Source organism: Chrysemys picta, chromosome 6 (genome assembly GCF_011386835.1).
Source record: "Chrysemys picta bellii isolate R12L10 chromosome 6, ASM1138683v2, whole genome shotgun sequence".
Classification (NCBI taxonomy): domain Eukaryota; kingdom Metazoa; phylum Chordata; order Testudines; family Emydidae; genus Chrysemys; species Chrysemys picta.
In genome coordinates, this window is record NC_088796.1 from 21,819,940 (window position 1) to 21,840,319 (window position 20,380).

Consider the following 20,380-nt stretch of genomic DNA (forward strand, 5'->3'; position numbering starts at 1 on the left):
GAGGAAAGTATTCCCATGGTTATAGCAGCCTGCTGTACTCTGCATAACATTTGTGAAACTAAGGGAGAGACATTTCTGCAGGGGTGGAGCATTAAGGTGGATCAGCTGGCAGCTGCTTTTGAGCAGCCAGATAGCAGGGCTGTTAGGGAGGTTCAACAGGGAGCTATTCGTATCAGGGAGGTTTTGAAGGAACATTTTGACAATGAGTCCCAGTAATATGCCTTTCTGTAATACATTGAGAAGGCACTTCTGTCTTGCATCGTAGCATGACCTCTGTAATGATTGCTGTTTGTGTTAATTGTACTCTGCAAATGCACAGATTGCCACTGTGTATGAATTTCAGCAGCAACCATTGTATGTAGGAGACAAATAAAAATTAATTTTCTTTCTATACATACATTTTTTTATGTATACAGCTATACAAACATTTCCATTTCTTACCAGGGACATGACAATGAAGAGCACTTTTTTAAATGAGATCTTCCAACAGGGTATATGTTCAGCTGTCATTATGAAACATGTCCCTAGGGGTGGAGTGCATGGGGTAATGTGACAGCTCGGGAACACATGAGGAATGTGTGTGGGGAGTTTGGGGAGGGCATGGAAGGCAGTTCTGTACGGGCTGCAGGGGGAGGCGAACATGTATGTGTTCCACCTGCAGCACAATCAGGGACCTCAGCATGTCTGTTTGGTCCTTGAGCAGCTGTATCTTCCGCTCCTGCCTGATTCTTCTCCTGGCTATCCATTCTCAGTTTTTCATTGACAGCTTCTCTCCATGCTCTCTGATCCCTATCAGCAGCATCAGATGGTTCCAGCACCTCCCTGAACGTGTCTTTCTTCCTTCCTCCCCCTGGTTCATCTCCTTATCAGACAGAGCTGCTCAGCCAGTGTGTAGGAGGAGACCCTCAAGGGCACATCTACAGAAGCTAAAGAAACAACAGACAGAAACTATTGTGAGTGCACTCACAGCTTTGATTCATACAAGTTACACACACCACTTTCTCACTTTCCCTTGGCAGGCATACAGCTCAGCGAAAGTCCTAAGTATTGTGAGTTTGGCCCGGGGGGAAAGAGGGAAGATGGGACAAAAAGTTGAGGCTGTTCAGAGGGGAATCACTACAAATGCCTAGGGACCTGTGACGGAGCATGCATGCCCCGCACTGGGACTGCGGGGGTTAACCCTTCACTGTGGGCTGAGGAAGCCATGCCCCCATGGCCCTACTGGGCATGCTCAAAGTGCAACACCAGTATAAGAGGGAGCAGCCTGGCTCACTCTGGATGAACCACCGTAGGGGAAGGAGGTGTGCTGCTGGCCCCTGCTGAAGAGCCATGGGCACTCCATGACGTGGAGGCCAGCCAGCTGACAGCGACCTTCAACCCCCAGGTGCTGGATGCGACTGAGGGAGAAGGAACCGAGGGAACTAGGAAGTCACGAGATGCGGAGAAGCAGGTAGGAAGTAACCCAGGAAGACTTTACGGGGAGTTGGTTGGACAACAGGAGGCTAGCTCAGTGTGTTTTGGCCGTATCCCCGCTGAGCTGGTGGCAGGCAACCCTGCCACCAACAGGGCCCTGGGTTGGGACCTGGTGGAGAGGGAGGGCCTGGGTCCCCCTATCCTGGCTGCCACCCCCTGTGAGGTGGCAGCTCATCCTGACAGTGAGTGACTCCAGCTGCTAGGCCACACAGCCCCGAGCCCGGCAGCAGCCATGGACTCCGGCCACTAGGCTGCACAGCTATTATCAGTTTGCTAGCATCGAAAACAACTGTAGAAGGCTTACAGCTCATAAACCAATGGGCTCTACATAATCATTGTTGTGGAAGTCTAACAGCCATTCAGTTAGGCAATAATTGAGAACTGATTCATTATAAGGAGACTAATTGGAAACAGAGGAACACATGAGAAATTATTCTTTCTTTTATGAGAAATTCTGTGGAATGAAAATCAAAAGCAGCTACTCATACAGTAATGAATGAAATTCAGAAACCTGAATCACTCATGAACCTCTCATTAACAATTCATCACAATATTGTGAACAGAATATGCCACAGGAGCGTCTGGACACTGGACTTACCCCACATCTTTGCCTAACTTTCCCTTTTATTCTTCTCTTTTTTCTATCTGTTTTGTTTGGTGCCCTCTCTAAACTCTGTAAAAAGACTCCATATATCTTGGAAGATGTATAAAAAACAAGCTCAGGCTACAAACTATTTTGATAACACATTCAACACAGACACTATGATATGTCAGCTTCTCTTCTATTGATTGTTTTCCCTGATCAAGTTGCCACAAACACTATTTTTAATCTTTATTTTGTCACTTCTTCACATAGATGAATAACAGATTTCCTCCCAATTAAGGGAGGAAAAATCCTTTTGAAGCCTAAACAGTACGGTAAGAAAACCTGTTTCACAAGAATTGCAGACAGCCTTCACAAAGGAAGTGACAGATTTTGATTCTTTATTCCTTTACTGCTTCAAATGGTAAAGCCCTCATTAAGAGTAACATTTTCATTGTTGCATACCCCTCTCCTTAACTCAGATCTTAAGTATGCTTCCTAAATCTGGTAATCTTGGAGTCCTGACTTTGTCCGCCCACATCTCCTTCTTTGCTCCCATGTCTCCTTTGCTTATTAACACTTGTAAAATATTGAGTGACCACTACATCTGTTTATTGGTGCAGCCTGCTCCAACCCTGTCCACCCAACATACACTGGTCTTACTGTGTGCTCCTGGAAAATTAGGGAAGGAGCAGTCTTTGTGACCTTGGGTTTTTAAGTGCTATAAATCTGTTTTACATCAAGCAGATATAGTAAATACCAGTGTGAAGTCTCTGGGTTTTGGTTAATACACTAATGGTAAATCTACACTAGCAATTGTAAAAGTGTCCATGTGTGGGCTTGTCCATTATCCATATGTAAACCCCTGAAGCATATGTCTCAAGGTGAGTAAAGGACAAGCCCTGTACCGGTCAGATGGTGGGTAAGAGGCAGGTCCCAAGTCTCAAGTATTAATAGTCCTCCACCTCATACTCACAATTTACTGAATCCTTTTCTCTTTGACCCTTACCCAATCTTTAAAGGTCTCTGTCCCCTTGTTTTCACCAGTGGAAGCATGCTGTATTGTCCACATCAGAACAGATTTCAACTGTACTCTTTACAGATCAATACAGGTGACCATGGTTACAGCTCTGACAGCAGCCACTTGGCCTGCTGAGCATACCTCGGTAATGATCAATGTCTGGGAGGAATATTCTATCCTCCTTGATTTTTTGGCCACAGCAGCAGAAACATTCACCCGTACTGGGATATTTCATAGAGGCTGCAGGAGGCAGGTGTTCTGGCCCAGGACCAGATTAAGCACTTGAGGAAGGCCATTCAAGGTGTTACCTCTGTAGTTATAGAACAAGAAGGGGCAGAGGGTTAGTGGGTTACAGATTGTTATAATAAGCCATAAATTCAGTGTCTTTATTAAGACTATGATTTTTAGTGTCTAGCAAAGTTAAAAATTTAAGCTCCCAGGCTTGTCTTTTGAAAATGTTATGCAGGTTTCCTTTGCGGATGAGGACTGGTAAGTCAGATATAGAGTGATCGCTCTGTGAAAAGTGCTCACCCACAGGTGATAGGGTGTTTTTGTCTTTTATCATTTCCTGTATGAATTCATTTGAGAGCATAGTGATAGTCAGATTTCACCTATATAGTTATTATTAGGCATGTACTGCAGTGGATCAGTTACACCACATGTTGTCACAGACCCGTGTCTGACCCATGGGTCTTGAAAGATGTCTTGTAGGGGCGTTTATCATTGTAGCAGTGGAGATATGTCTGCAGGTTTTGAATCTGTTGTTCTAGAATGGTCTGGTGCTGTTTTGAATTGGTGTCTCCTGGTCTGTGGGGAACTTGCTCCTGATGATGAGCTTGGAGAGGTTGGGGGTTGTTTGAAGCCAGAAGAAGGGGTTTCGGAAAGATTTATTTCAGGATGGGGTCCCCATGGAATATGGGCTGTAGATGTTTGATACCCCATATGGGTCCCAGTGTGGTAGGTGACAACTAGAGGTGTGCAGTCAGAGGGGGTTTTATTTCTGTATGGAAGCAGGTTCTCTTTGGGATTTGGATGTTCCATTCCATGATGCAATCTTCTTCTCTGGTGGCATGTCCTTGTTTGGTGAAGGTAGTTTTAACTGGGTTAAGGTGCATATCCCAGACTATTTCCTTCGAGCATATTCTGAGGTATCTGAGTGACTGGCTGTAGATAACAGAATTTGTGGCATGTTTGATGTGGTTAGTGGATCTACAAAGGTAGAGGTGATGATCCATGGGTTTCTTGTACGTAATTGTTTATAGGATTCCATTGTTGAAGTTAATCATGGTGTGCAGTGCAGGAAGTTGAAACAGTGTGAGAGTTTCAGAGAGAGTTTAATGGACAGGTGGTGGCTGTTGAAGTTGTGGTGAAAATCTGAGGGACTTTAAGTCATCTGTTCAGAGGATGAAAATATCAATCAATATATCTCAGGTATAACATTGGTTTTGTGGTGCATTTGTCCAGAAATTGTTCTTCGAGGTGGCCCATGAAGAGGCTGGCATATTGGGGAGCCATCCTAGTATCCATGGCTGTTCCCATGGCTTGGACAAAGTGTGTGCTATTGAATATAAAATTACTATGAGTGAGGATGAAATGGATGAGTTTGATGATGTGGTTAGGGTGGATATCTGAGGGTTGTCCACTGTCCTGTAAATAATTGAGGCAGACATCATTATGAAGGATGTTGGTGTATAGGGAAGTGACATCCATGGTGGCAGGGATGGTGTTCTGAGGGAGGTTGTTAATATTGTGGAGTTTGTGGAGGAAGTTCATTGTGTCCTGAAGGAAACTGGCTCTTTGTGTGGTGCGTGGTTTGAGGATGGTTTCAATGAGTCCTGATATTCCTTCACTAAGAGTGCCATGGCCAGACAAGATGGGTATGCCTGGGCTCCTTTGTTTAACTTGGGAAGCATGTAGAAGATTCCTGTGGTGAGTCTGTGGATGGATGAGTTTATAGAGTTTCTCCCGGAGTTCTTTGGGGAAGGATTATAAGGACAATATAATTAAATTCCTGGGTAAATTGCAGTGTGGGGTCTTTGAGTTCTTTATAGACTCAAAGTTGTCAGTTGGCCTTAATGCACTCATCATGGTTGAGATTATGAGGAGCCCCCTTTGTTTGCTGGTTTGACACTATATGGTGATTTCAGGGACTGTATAGCTGGCCTCTTTGCAGTCAAGAGAGAAATCATGTTGGATGTGATGTTTGTTAAGGATTTCACTATCAATTTTTTTCCTGACATAATCAATGTAATGATCAAGAGTGTGATTTTATTCACTCTGTGGGGTCAGATGATTCTTTTTTCTTGTGATTGTTGGCAGGGACATAGTAATTGTGAGTGGTATTATCACTGCTGTTAAAGAGAATTCTTTCACAACAATATCACCACTCACATGGAAGCTAGACAATAAAAATCATGGTCTTAATAAAGACACTAGATTTATGGCTTATTGCAAGTATCTGTAACCCACTAACCCACTTTCTTGCCCTATATCATGTGGGGGATGGGAGGGGAGGAAAGAGACATGCAAGAACTGCATGGTGCAAGTGCAGCCCAGTGGACACTGCTATTTAAAAGATTCTGATCTCATACACATGAGCACCTGAAGTGGGATCTGTATGGACAAAAACTCTACATTTTGGGTGGTATTGTTTGTTCCATTGTCCTAGAAATTTGTGACTAAGTCATGCAAGTGATATCACATAGAAATGGCTTATGTTTTCATTGGGATCCACTTTTCATTTTCAATTCTTTATGGAGAAAGGAGTGTTTACAGCTTTGGCTGAGAGGGTTGCAGGAAATGCATCATTCTGTCCCCTGGGTAAGAGGGCCCTGTATATGCAGAGCTTGCACAAAGGGCAGCAGTGTTTCTACTGCAGGTTTGCCCTGATCAGTACAATTAGCCACCAAGTTCGCGAAGACCCTAATAGTCCCACTCTTCCTTTCTCCACCCAACTCCAGCCCCACACTCCTCCATCCCCCAGGTCCAACTACAGTTGCCAATTCTGAGGTACAAAAAGGCAGGACCTCCGCCTTCCAGGTTTCTATACTTCAGGACATCCATCTGCCCTCCACCCCCCCACCGCATCCACCCTTGGGTAGCGCCTGCTCCCCGCACCCCAGACATTGCCTCCCCTCCCCAGCCCCTACGTCGTCCTACTCCTGGCACTGACCTCGCCAAGCAGGACACGATGCCTGGCGGCTCCACCCCATTCCCACTGGCGGGAACCCCCACAGCCTGTACCTGTGCGGCAGTGACTAGGCGCTATTGGGCCAAGCTCCCCCCCGTCCCACCCACTGCTCCCAAGCCGCCTCGTCCCCCTACAGCTCCCAGTTACCCCAGAGCTCCCCCGGGCCGGCCCCATAACTCCCCGCCACTAAGGGGCGGAGCCAGCGGGACCAAACTGCCACACGTACCAGAGCCACCCCACTGCCCCCCGCCCCACTTCGCCCCACACCCCTCAGCGCCGCCCCCGCCTCCAGCTCCAGCCTCTCCCGCCACATCCGTGAGCCCCGCCAATGAGCTGCGTACACGGGGCAGCCGCTGACACGTAGCTGCCCAACACGCTGCCTGATCCAAGAGGCAGGGCTGAATACCCTGAGCTGTCCCGCTGCTGCTCCAGGTCGCGGTGGGGTCCCCTGAGATTTCGATTCCCGCCTTGCGCTCGTCTGACAACAAACGGTTAGGCAGCTCTATAGACCCTTCAGAGAGGGCCTCCCTCCGCGGGTAGCTTGCGACGGTGGCATTCTGGGAGTTGTAGTCCCTCCACTTTGCTGTTCCTTGCGCGGTACTGGAGGAGGAGAACGAGCTGGACTACAATTCCCAGGGGTCTAAGCGAACCACAGATGACCGTCCCACCTGGACAGCCAGCTCTAGCGGCGGGAGAGCTCTGCGGCCAGAGGGATGGGGGGGGCTGCCTATAGTCGCCGCGGCGTTTTGGGGCCCTTTTTTGTGTGTGGCCCGCAGGCTCCCCCCCAACCCCGCCCAGCGTCGTGACGTTTGACACAAACCCCGCCCAGCGTCATGACGACAGGCCCCCGAATTCCGTCCCTCGCTTTTTTTGGGTGGTGGTGGTGGTTTTTCAAGCCAATCAGGCTTTTGGGGGGGCGGGTCTCCTGGCAACTCTCGGCCGGGCCTGGGGGCTTCGTTACAACTGCAGCCGTCCTGCCTCTGCTTCTAGGGGGAACTTGGGGGGGCTTAACCCTGCCGCCCTCACCGTAGCCAGGGGGCTTAGCCTTGCCCCACGCCCTGTGCTCCTGGGGGAGTGGGGGGACTTGAGTGGCTTAGCCTTGCCCCCCCTGTTTCTTGGGGTGCAACCCGACGGGCTCAGCCCTGCCCCAGCCCCGCAGCTGCTAGGCAGGAACGACTGGTGGGGTCCCCTCGCTCTGGTTTCCTGCAGCCTCCCCCATTCCCTCTCTTTCTTTCCCTTGTGATTGACACCGCAGAAGGAGCTGGCGATGGACGTATTCGGGGACTTGCGGCGAATGAACAAACGCCAGGTAAAGGCATGTGTCTGCAGATGTGGTGTTGTCTGATGTGTTTGGGCCGTGTTGCATTCTCCTGGTTTCGTGGCAAGTTAAGGCTGCGGTTTGCATGCAACGCGTTATTAGCACCTAGCCCTGCTGGGTATGTAGCATCTGTTGTGCAGTTGCATGTGTGTAGTGATGTCTGCATGTTGGGCCGCTCAGTCTTTTGTGTTGCGCTGCATTCAGCCTAGAGGTCTAGTGTTGTGAGTGTGCAGTTCATGCTTGTGTTTTGTAGCTAGCGTACCATGGAGTGTCAGACCGAGTTGTGGGTATCTCGGACATGGTTGTTACATGTGTAGGATTATCAGATTTTCACCCTAAAAATATAAACCCTGGAATATCTGTCCTAAGCAATAACCTTTGTTTGAGGACTGGGAGGGTTGCACCTCAAGTTTTTTGGCCACTGGTGGAAGGAAAGAGTGCCTATGCCTCCTCGTTATCTCCATACTGATTTATACCTGCCTCTGGAAATTTCCATTACTTGCATCTGAAGAAGTGAGGTTTTTACCCACGAAAGCTTATGCTCCAATACTTCTGTTAGTCTTAAAGGTGCCACAGGACCCTCTTGTTGCTTTTCACAGATTCAGACTAACACAGCTACCTCTCTGATACTCTTTTACAAAGTTACTCACCTCTATCTCCTTCCCCTGCCACTCAGGAGTGAGCAAGTTTGAGACAAACTTAATGGTCTCATCAGGGCCTTTGTGGATGGGGGTGGTAAAGTGGCAAATGTGGCAATCTCGTTATTAATATGGAGTAGTCCTCATGTCACATGTGCCCATGGCCAACTTGTAGTCAATATTACTGGTTCAATTATTTAGGTATTGAGAAGCTGTGGAGGATGGTACCAAAAATCTGGCCAAAGCCCTGTTTTCTTGTAAAACTGCCTAAGGCATTGGAACAGGCCCCAAAAACTAGGACATCCTTGGTTTTCAGCTATACAGTCATCTTACACATGTAGCATAACTAGATGCCCAAGTTCTCAACCAGCCAATCTACTTTGTGCTTGTTATGTGGCAAATTGGCAATGTGTCCTATCTTTTGATGTTTCCTTCCTGGTTGTTCTACTTTGTGAAAGTCCATCATGCTGCTATTCTTGTTACTAATACGGGATCCCTGCACATATTTACTGTGGTGAAACAGCTAATACACATGAACATCAGTGCTTTTTCTAGTATATACCTCAAAGTTCAGCTTTGTTTTTGTAGCTTCCTGTCAAAAATTTCAAGTTTTTTGACTCTGAGTTCCGTGCCTAGTCTTAGACCACTCTGTCTCTTGTAGTAAGCCAAAAGATATGGAGAGGTGCTCCTGGTCACTGCTGATCTCTAATTGGAGTATCCCTAAGTAAAAATTGCTCTGTGAGGTATCCCCCCTCCACCCTCCCAAAAAATAAAATATCCTACCAAGGCTACCAAATCAGGCCTTTTTGAGGGACGACGAAAAGATTAAACCTAAATGTCTGCAATATTTTGCAAATGTGAGTTTCACACATGAGGATAGCAGAGAATGATCTACACAACTCCCAAATATTCTTGCTGAACAAAAGTACCACTTGCTTACAGTACAGTGGCTCTGAATGCTGATAGGTTCACAATAAAGGGCCTAGTTTCTTGTGTATGTGTGCAAAAAGCTCTCATGAACAGTAATAAGAGTGATATAAGTGCAAGCAAGGAAAGAATTAGCACTTTCCTAAAGAGCATATCTTTCTCTTTTCTGTTTCTCCACATTACCTTATGGTTTGTCAGTGGAAGTGTTGACAAGAGAGATCCAGGAATGGGAGTGGTAAACAGAGGTGTTGTAAGCCACAACTGAAGTGCATTGGCACAGATATGGGGAAACTTAAGCCTGATCTCACATTGTGATCTGCAGAGGTGGGCAGCTGTACTTTACTCCTGGGGGAATTCTGCGCACTATCAGGATTCATGTCCTGCAGAATATTTTCTCTGCAGAAAATACATTCTGCCTGAGAGGTGCTGCAGTTACACCTTTTGCCCACCAGGGGTTGCTGGGATATCCAGAACAAAGGGGCAGCTGCTGCCAGGCAGGAGCAGCCAGCTGCGAAGAGGGGATAGAGAGGAGGCTATCACAGTGCCCTGTCCATGGGACCTGGTGAGGAGGCACAGGATATGATGGGGGGGGGGGGATGGACAGCATAGGGAACATGGGACTGCTGGGAGCTCACACAGACTGAATTCAGAAGGGTTAGTGGGGAGGACAAACGGGTGGGGGTGGAATGGGAGTGGGGGTGCAGGGCTACATAGGGTTTGGGGGGTGGCTGAGTGAGGGTACAGGGACACATAGGGGTGGGGGTACAGGAACACATGGGGACAGGGGCAGATGTGCCTGACTGAATGAGAGAGGCTAGGGGTCAGCCAGGGTCTGCATGGGGGAGGCTCCCCAACTCCCTAACAATTCTCTCCCCGGGAAAAAAAAAAAACCCAACCTGTTCCATACTTCTCCCACCCAAACCCAACAGCCCCCTGGTTCACTCCCAGGCTTCTTCCCAGCAATCACTTCCAGCTTCCTTAGCTCTGCCGTTATCCCTGACTCTCCCAAGTCTTTGCACTGCTTCTGAGTGGTGCGGAAAATATGTTTTTGTACTATAGTTTAAACGAATTATGAATACAGAATTCTGTATTCATATGCCTAGTAAAGAATCTATTTGTCAAAAAACATTTCTTGAATCTTTGATGTTGTCTGTATTGTTACAGCCATATTTGTTGACCGGTATTTTGAAATAAATTACCAAAATAATTAAAACTGGCCTGATTATATTGTGTTATTTTGACAAAATATGCAGAATTTTAAAATATTGTGTGCAGAATTTCTAATTTTTTGGTCCAGATTTCCCCCAGGAGAAGTACTTGCGTAGAGCCCCATTGACCTCACTGGGGCTCTGTATGGCTTCAGAAGTCCACCCGTGCAGGTCACAGTGCACCTTTAATCACAAGGTCTGAGATTGTGTTGCAGTGCAGTATAGTGCAGCACAAAATTTGCAGCCATAGGCAAGGTAGGGGTTAAAATGGTTTTAAGCCACCATCTTGCCCTCCTGGTCCTTTATTGTCCCTGGTGGTGTCTGAGTTACAGGAGCCTCCCCAGGCTGCTCTAAGGACCACTTCGCTGCTCAAATTTCCACTGTGCTGCAGGCCCTTCTCTGACATGCTCTCATCCCTGCCCACCACATGCCCCCCTACTCCAGAGCTTGCAAGGGGTCCTCAGGAAGCTACATTGCTGCTGTCTACCACCTTGCCTGTGCCCGGGGAATCTTCCCCCAGTTGGTTATGGGGTTTTTAGGGCTCCTTTATGCTGCTCTGGCCTTTTCATGTGGCATAAAGAGACCAGAGTAAGGGTGAGGATGTCATCCGGGGTGCAATCCTGGCTCCATGGAAGTCAGTGGTGAAATTCCGATTGACTTCAATGGGGCCAAGGTTTCACCCTAATCTACTTTAGTATGCTTGTGTCAAAACCATTGTACCACTATCGTGACTATTAATGCACAACATATTTTTTAAAGAAAAGCGTACCAGCTTTGTTTTCTGGTTTCAGAGGTGTTCCAAATACCATGTGTATTTACGTTATGGGTACCTAAAACATCCATGTTTCATACATCACATAGTTTTGTTTTGCAAAATAAAATAGGTTAAGCGTTGATTAAATTTTCATAGTGTCCAGGTGTGACTCTGGTGAAGGAATTCCACATTAAAATAGTGAGGTTAATGAAAACCTGTTTGTAGCAGGGATTTCTGCTTTTGTACTTCTAGTCTGTACTTGTTAACTGGACAATTTTATTTTTTGGGGGGGGCTTGGTTTGTTTGTGTCTTTGCAGCTATATTACCAAGTATTAAATTTTGCCATGATTGTGTCTTCTGCGCTTATGATCTGGAAAGGTCTGATTGTCATCACGGGAAGTGAAAGCCCTATTGTTGTGGTACTCAGGTATGTCTGTTTAAATCACTACTTGTTTTTGTTATAACAATAGAACCTAACTTTTTTCTGGTGCAAATATACCTCAAATTATTTGTTATCTAATAGTAAAATATTATCACACGGGTAAATAAGCACCCAGACCAACATTTTCAAACTGGGGTGCCTAAAGTTAGGCTTCTCAATCCATATTTGGGTATCTAAATAAAACATGGCCTGATTTTTAGGGCTGCCAGGTGCTTGCAGTCTGTGATAGCTCTGGGTGCTTGGCACTTTTGAAAGTCCAGATGTTTTCGTTATATGCCTGAATATGGAAAAGGTGCCTAACTTTATTATTATATTCCCAGAATGCCTAGGAAGCCTGGTTATGGAGCAGAACCCCAAAGTAGGGACCGGGTGTGAAAATGTTAGTTCCAGTAGAGAATTGCCTTCTGAAGCTAATTAAATTATGGCATATTTTGCCTGCTGAAAAGCTCTTTAAAGATAATATATATTAGCTATAAATATTCAGAGTTATCAACTGCCTCTCTACATTTTTCACCATCAAAATGGCATCTTTCTCACTCAGATTTTTTATGATCACATTATATTGATATTAGAGTGGGCAGCAATTGTGGCAAAACTCCTTTTCTGGACAACTATTTATAAATGTCTGCGCTGCTTCCACCTCTTTCAGTAATGACTACATTTAATGTAATACTTTATTGTATAAGGGCCCCATCCTGCAAACCTATTAGGTTTGGTCAAACGTGTAAAGTTAAGCACACAAGGATTGTGCCCTACGAAATTGCAACAATAAGGATAATATGTAATAGTAGAATTAGGGAATATTTTAGGCTTTAGGTACAACCAAAGTTCTGTGTTAGCTTTTAGCAAATCCTTAAATAACACTTTTTGTATATCTGTTTTAAGATCCATTTTAGGTTAAGCTATTTTGCAAAGAATGCAAGTTTACTGAAGAAATTTGTTTTCTCCGTGATCAGATCCTGTACAACTTTATTGTACATAAATATCTTCTTTGCTTTTGACCAACCGACATGGTGATCTTGTTTCCATGAGCAGTGGAACAATACAGCTGTAAAGCACCATATTAATTTATGAACCATGTAAATATATGTTGGAATCCTTCATTGCTTGTGGGGTGCCCACTCAAAACATTCGAGAAGTGACCCTGCTTTTGTAGCACTGCAGTCAAAACAAACTAATCTCAAATTTTAAAACAAAATGTTTTCATTTCAAGACTGTAATTTTTGGAGTTACACTGGCAAATGTATGTTTCTACGTTGTTCAAGAGATTGGAAATGTGATCTGTAGCCTTTCTGTCCTGTAGGTTGCTGCCACTGAGTCAAAAACTGTGTCTGGCTTTGAAAAATGGCTATAAACTTTTCTGATGTGTAATTATGCAATTGAAGATTAATAATCAGATATCCTGCTTCCATAAGCATGAGACTTACCTGCATGAATTATCCCTGTCTATGTACAGCTTTGCTTCATAACATATGGTATTTTTTTGGCCCATCAGTGAAATGTAAAGTATTGGTCATTGCTTTGCTGGTGGCTCGTTAACCAGGTTTGATGGTCCAAAAGTCTGATCCACTGGTAAAACCTTTGTTCTTCATTATAGCAGACAGTACTAAATATTTTTCCATAGAACCTATTTAATGAAATCAATCTGTTAGCTTGTTCTTGGAGACTGGGGTTTCATTTTTCACAGGATCAGTCACTTGGATCTTTCAGAGGCAGGTCACATTTAAAAACTACTTTTTATAGTTTTTAAAAGTAGTGTTGTTAATGAAAGGGCAAAACTCAGGCATAAATTAAAATCACAGATTTGTGTATAGGTATTAAATACTGTTTTTACTTTTCTTTTTAGTTCATCTTGCATACATCATTATACCTCCAGTATAACCTTTCTCTGTTTGTTTGTAGTGGCAGCATGGAACCAGCATTTCATAGAGGAGACCTGTTGTTCTTAACAAATTTCCAAGAAGACCCTATTAGAGCTGGTGAAATAGTTGTTTTTAAAGTTGAAGGCAGAGATATTCCAATAGTTCACAGAGTAATCAAAATCCATGAAAAGTAATTAAACTTTTTTTTTAATTATTTTTAAGTGTGCTTTTGCTTTGCTGTGTTTTCAGCTATGTTCTAATTTAATACTGTCTCCTGAAAATGGCAAATATGGTACATTGGAAGAGAAACCTTTATTTCCAGTATTTAAAGAAACATTTTTCGCTCTAATCCTGCAATAGGCTCCTTTCAGGCAGACCCCTGTACCTGAGTGAAACTCCACTGACTTCAGTGTAGGTACATGTACACACCCAAAGACTATTCTGATAACAAAAGCCCTGATCCTTGAAGTCCTGGGTCTCTGTGTGGGGCTAGGGGCCCACCTGCATAGTGTTTGTTGCAGAATTGGGGCTTTTGTTACTAGGAGAGTGACTTCTACTGCATGAGCCTTCAGAAGTCTTAATCTTCAAAAACAGTAGTGAAGGCAGCAGTATAAAGAATTCATTTACAATTCTGTCAAATCCATCCCCATCAATAAATGGAGTTTGTCAGCATACAGATTTGACCCAAAATGAATGAAGAAAGTTTTATTCTTTCTTCCCATTGTACAATAATAGACAATCCCAAAGATGATTCATTATTAAAAACAATAATAGAGCTACTGACAGATGGATGTGTTTTACCTTTAAATGTTATCTGACACATGTAAAGGGAATAACTGAAGTGATGTGTAAAAAAAGCAGACACCCATATCCTTGTATATGTTGGACAACTTCTTCCAAAAAGAATGTAAGTGGTTTATATCATAACTCCATAACAGCAGAAATCTTCCACTGATGCTGCAGGTGTTGATCCAGTTGTCCGTCTGTGAGTTGATACAAGGTGAACTAAAGATGTTGGTGGTCCCCCACATCATATCTATTTAACTTATGATTCCAGTTGAAGGGTCCATTCTTTAGCCTTTTTTAATAGATATTCATATATCCAAGTACCTTCTTTAATTTGAATAACTGCCTAAAATTCAGCGTGACCTTCTGGAAGGCACATGGTAGTGGGAAGAATAAGCGAAGGTTTTCTGTAAGGCAAAACAAGCCACAGCACCATCACCTTTATCTTGCCCCCTTCCCAGATGTGGGTGATGCTAGCTGGAAAGGGGGTGGGGGCAATGGAGGCACTGATTCCACACATCCCTAAGCACAATTAGGTTATGTCTACACTACGGACCTTACAGTGGCACAGCTGTACTGCTACAGCTGTGCCACTGTAAGGTCTCCTGTGTAGCCACTCTGTGCTGGCAGGAGAGAGCTCTCCAGCTGGCATAATTAAACCACTCCTATCGAGCGGCCATAGCTATGTGGGCAGGAGAGCATCTCCCACCGACATAGCGTTTTCCACACTGGTGCTTTTGTCAGTGAAATTTCTGTCTGTCGAGGGTGTGTTTTTTTTTTTCAGACTTCTGACTGACAAAGTTTTACCAACAAAAGTGCTAGTGTAGACATAGCCTAAGACAGCAAGATTTCTGTGGAAGTATGAAAGCTGTGCAGCATGCCTGGCTGCTGCAGGGCAGCTGATGTTGCCTGTACTTGTAAGGGTAACTTTTCCCTAGGTCTAAGGAGCTGCAAACTGACTGCTTAATCCACTGCCTCAAAGTGGAGCAGGGCTCAAGTGCCAACATGCCTTGTGCTTCTGACAAAAATCGAAAGGCTTTCTCCTTGTCTCAGATGTGGGAGGATTTGTGCCTGTAGGACGGAAGTGACAGTCAGTTTGGTAGGATTGTGCTGTGAGGTTGGCAGCACATCTTCCCTAGAAGAGGTTTTAATGACTGGGAGGAAGGAATGCACAGGCAGAGATTGAGGTTTACCCCCTTTATGCTAAGGTTGATCTGTGTTTCTCAGTGCAACCAGGTGGCTTTCAGCTCGTAGTTTGGTGCTGGGGCAGGTCAGATTTCAATTCTTCGGAGAAGAGGTTGAAAGAATTAGGCTTCTTAGTCTAGAAAAGAGAGAGCTGAAGGGGGCCTGGTAGGTCTTCAAATATGTAAAAGGTTGTTATAAAGAGGATGGTAAATTGTTCTCCATGGCCACTGAAGATGGGACAAGAAGGAATCTGCTTAGTTTGCAGCAAGGGAAATTTAGGTTCGATATTAGGAAAAGCTTTTTATAAGCTTTTGTTTAGGTTAAGCTCTGGCATAGGTTACCTGCCGAGGTTCTGAAATACCCATCATTGGAAATTTTAAGAAGAGGTTGGACAAACACCTGTCAGAGGTGTTCTAGGTTTAATTGGTCCTCCCTCATTGCAGGGGGCTGGACTAGATGACCTCTTACGATTTTTTCCAGTCCTACATTTTTACGATTCTCTGGTAGTTTTCTGGAAGACCACAGAGTTCACCAGATAAAGCAGTATAATTTCTTTTATTTTCAGTCTTAATATCTCTATAAATCCATGTAGAAGCAGGTTGAGCAATTACATGCCATTGTGAATGTTGTAAAATTAATAATTTTACATTTGTTTTAATCCTGATCCAAAGTGCTTTATATACACTTCAACTATACATGATATCACTTCATCCACTGCTGAAATGAAGCCATCTCTAGGGTGAAACATGGCAGCTGTTTAACAGCAGACAGCAAATATGCAACATTCAGGACAAAGCAAAAAATATCTTTTCCATTTGAAACTACAGGTAACATTTAGATAGGCAGAATATAATGATCCACGATAGAATTTTGCCAAGTCACTGGGCTTAAGACTCCTGCTCTTACAAAAAGAATCAAGGGCCTTTTGATGCCCACAAGTGGTCAGGACTTCAGTTTTGTGGCTTGTCTGAAAGTTGGTATCCGTAGCACTATGGTCCTCCGTAATACTGTGCTTGGCATTGATTCAGTTCTATCTGGGAGGGAAGAGTGCCACCTACTGAATCACCAATATAACTTCTGTAGCACCTGGGTGTTCCTTAAAGGTCTTGCATCCGAGTAGTGTCTCCATGAAAAACAGTGAAAGCCCTTTGTAGCTCGATAGTGCTTCATATGCTTTTTTTAAACAAAACATAATTGCAATATACCAGTCTTTTATCATTTGCAAAATGATACAGATCGAACGTAACTCTGATTCAGCCGGGATGCAAATAATTGTACCACTTAGCAGTTAACTTTTATGTGGCTCTGTATTTCCAGTGCAGTCTTGCTATTTTATTAACTGTGTTTTGATTTTTATGTAGCTGTACTGTTTCTCCAAATTTAAAAGCACATCAATATTTCTTTTAATCAAAAAAGGAATATGATAGAGCCATTTTATCTTTGAAATAGCATATAATATCTATGTTAATCATAGTGGTGAGTTGAACAAGAGCATGGAAGTTAAAGATGGAAATTACCTAGTGCATTAGTCTGTCAAGCCCATGCTGCTACCAAGAGGCAGGATACAAGGTTTGACCCTTCCTTCAATGGAACACATGATTAAACTTTTGTTAACTTCATTGGGAGTAAGATCAATCCTCTAATCCCCTGATAGGCAATATATCTGATACTTCACTGGATGTTGTTGCATTCTTTTTCCTTCTCAGAGACACTCCCCCCCCCCCCCCCCAACCTTTTCAAAATCAATAGTGCATTTTTCTTGATAGGGCCACTTTCAGTATTTTAGAACTATATACTTTACTGTAAATATGTTCAGCTTTACATGCATATAACTGCTGTTGATGCTAATAGAAATTACATAGAATCATAGAAGACTAGGGTTGGAAGAGACCTCAGGAGGTCATCTAGTCCAACCTCCTGCTCAAAGCAGGACCAAGCCCAACTAAATCATCCCAGCCAGAGTTTTGTTAGTTCAGGCCTTAAAAACCTCTAAGGATGAAGATTCCACCGCCTCCCTAGGTAACCTATTCAAGTGCTTCACCACCTTCCTAGTGAAATAGTTTTTCCTAATATCCAACCTAGACCTCCCCCACTGCAACTTGAGATCATTGCTCCTTGTTCTGTCATCTGCCACCACTGAGAGCAGCCTAGCTTCATCTTCTTTGGAACCCCCCTTCAGGTAGTTGAAGGCTTCTATCAAATACCTACTTGTATCTGGTGGAAAACATCTCTCTAATGTTGAATGGTTGATGAAAAAACTTTGTTATAGCTACTAAATCTGTCAGTGAAAACCATAAATGCCTTGATGATACTTATTAAACAAGTAGGACTGGGTGTACAGATTGGTATCTAATCTTATAGTATTTTACTTTTCATCTTCAATGTGCTTTGCCAGTATTAATTAATGAGGTTGTAAATGAAGTGGAAATTAATTTGTCACCCTGTTGCCTTCCAGAGAAAATGGAAACATCAAATTTCTGACCAAGGGTGATAATAATGAAGTTGATGATAGAGGCTTGTACAAAGAAGGTCAGAACTGGCTAGAAAAGAAGGATGTTGTTGGAAGAGCGAGAGGGTAAGCAGTACTTTTCTATGTCTTTCCTACCTCAGTAATACAGAAAGTACATTCTAGAAAGTAATTTGAGTTCTAAGTTGGGATCAATGTTGGTACTGCCTGAGAACTTCTCTAAAGACCCCCAAAATATTCAGTCAAAAATATGCAGTGGTGCAGAGTGTTAAGGTCTCTGGTTATTTCACTATTCTTATTTGGAAACTTGCTTAAAGCTACATAAGGACCTCACCTAAAGTCCACTGATGTCGATGGGAGATCTTCCATTGAGTTAGTGGACTTCGGATCAGTTACTAAGTGTCTGCCGGACCAAGAGTCCTGGCTGTGTTTTGAGCCATCAAGAAAACTCTTGGTGGAAGTAGAGTTCTCATGTCAAATGTCACCCACTCTCCTGAATTGATTTGCCTTGTTCAGAACAGCCAGAAATTGGCTTGCCATTGCCATAGAGTTGTTTTTTACCCTGGCATTATAGATAATGCCTCTTTTGAGGAAATCCTTTGGTATTGCTGGAGGTTTTCAGTCATTATCTCAGCATTCAAAATCAACTGTTTTTAAGCCCTAATATGAAAAATGAACTACTAGAACTTAAGTTACATCACTCACCAATGGTAGACTAAGTTGCTTTTGCAGCTGTATAAGAAGGTGGGCGCGTAAACCTTGTCAATCTTATTTTCTTTTTTTGACTACCTTACCAAGTTTTAAGTAATATGCAGAAGGATGAAGCCTTTATTTGATTGAGAGAGAGAGGTCCACGTTACACTTTCTTAGGTTGTATTTCAAATACATGCTCTTTGGAGCAATACTAATTAAAAGCTCTTGCTGTATGGAACATAGATTTTTCAATTAAATGTCTAGCTCTAACATGTATGTTTTGGAAAATATTTAGGTATCTCTAACTGTGAAATTATTTCACATTTGTCTGCTTTAACTTTTGTCAATTAGCTTTTTGCCTTATGTTGGGATGGTTACCATAATAATGAATGACTACCCAAAATTTAAGGTAAGAACATTATTTTGAACGTTAACGTGTTAGGGCTTGTAATTTGGTATTTACATGATAAAGGAGCAATTTCTACACCTAAGTGAAATACGTAGTTAACTGATAATAGATTTGTATATATGGATTTGGTTACCACAGGGAAAATTAGCCATATGGCTTGTTTTCAGTCAATTAAGTAACATTTAATCAATTAGCCTGCCGGCTCACATTTATATGTAATTAAGCATGCAATTAAAATGCATATTTAGTGTTATGATCTCAGATTTGAATGTATAATTCTGATAATTATAGAAATAAGAATAAACTATTCATCAGCTGAAGCTCTTTTTCATTCAAAATATGCCAATAGCATCTCAAATATGTCTAATTCTTACAGTTTTAAGCCAATCCAAGAGTTGTTAACACTGAACAGAGACTTACTCTGAAATAGTGTCTAACTGTTTCAAATCTTTTAGAAGGCAGAACTGCAATAATTCTTTGTGTGTTTTCTTCACAGTATGCTCTTTTGGCAGTAATGGGAGCATATGTATTACTGAAACGTGAATCCTAAAACAAGAAGAAAACAGCCTTGCCCAAGAATGAAGTTAAAACTATTGGAAAAACTAATATATTTCAAATGTTCCAATTTCTTTATCAGGTTACGCAAAACTGTGCAAACTTATTTTTGTTTCGTCCAAATAAATTGAGTAATGAGTAAACTTGTTGGCTGTTTAATTATATAATTTAAATGTACGTATTTTATATGATCTTAAGCAGTTACTTATAAACTGAGGAGACTGGCTAACTTAAAGGTAAAACTGGCCGATTAAGGAACTCGGTGGTAAAAATTCTTTTGTCCGAATTTATCCAAATTATAGGATTTATTTACAGAACTTAACTAAAAACAATGGTTAAATGTCTAATGTAGCAACTTAATATAGTTGTGTTCTGAGCGGTATTGAAGAGGGAAAAGATTTTACTTTGTGACCTCTTTGCTAGCAGTTCTTGACATTCCTGGTTTATGGGAGGAAAAGTGTAGTTGTGTAAGTAAAGGACTGAAAGCCAGGAGCTTATGAGTCTATTCCAGGCTTAAAAATGGACTCTCATTGTGGCCTTGAACAAGACACTTATGGTCTGATTTTTTCAGAGGTACTGAACATCCATCTATCTGAAAATCAGGCCATTAATCTCTCTGCTTCAATGTTCCTATTTGTAAAATGGAGCTAATACTTTCAAGCCTCACAGGGGCCTTTTGAGGATTTATTAATATTTGTAAATTGCTAAATGAAAAGCACTGTAGGTACTTGGGTGATACTACTAATAAATACAGTACCAACAGAGAGATTACATATTCCTGTCCTAGTGTATTGTTCTCTTCCTATCATGTTATATCATAAGAATATTACGAAAAGATCAATGTGCCACTCTAACATTTCCTCTAATAC

At 42.9% G+C, this 20,380-nt stretch overlaps 1 protein-coding gene across 1 annotated transcript; it reads left to right on the forward strand.

Annotated features, from left to right (window-relative positions):
- The first annotated feature begins 6,899 nt into the window (after nucleotides 1-6,899).
- SEC11C (SEC11 homolog C, signal peptidase complex subunit) lies at nucleotides 6,900-19,654 on the forward strand. Its single transcript, XM_005303853.5, has 6 exons — nucleotides 6,900-7,576; nucleotides 11,430-11,539; nucleotides 13,457-13,606; nucleotides 17,843-17,962; nucleotides 18,899-18,956; nucleotides 19,453-19,654. Exons 1-6 carry the CDS (start codon nucleotides 7,535-7,537, stop codon nucleotides 19,504-19,506), a joined length of 534 nt encoding a protein of 177 aa, XP_005303910.1. The 5' UTR covers nucleotides 6,900-7,534; the 3' UTR covers nucleotides 19,507-19,654.
- The last annotated feature ends 726 nt before the right edge of the window (nucleotides 19,655-20,380 follow it).

What these genes read in the sequence shown, in the direction of transcription:
- SEC11C (XM_005303853.5), top strand. Translation starts at nt 7,535, where the DNA reads ATGGACGTATTCGGGGACTTGCGGCGAATGAACAAACGCCAG. An exon ending in GTAATCAAAATCCATGAAAA is followed by an intron (nt 13,607 to 17,842) that starts GTAATTAAACTT and finishes GTTGCCTTCCAG; the next exon opens with AGAAAATGGAAACATCAAAT. An exon ending in ATGACTACCCAAAATTTAAG is followed by an intron (nt 18,957 to 19,452) that starts GTAAGAACATTA and finishes TTTTCTTCACAG; the next exon opens with TATGCTCTTTTGGCAGTAAT.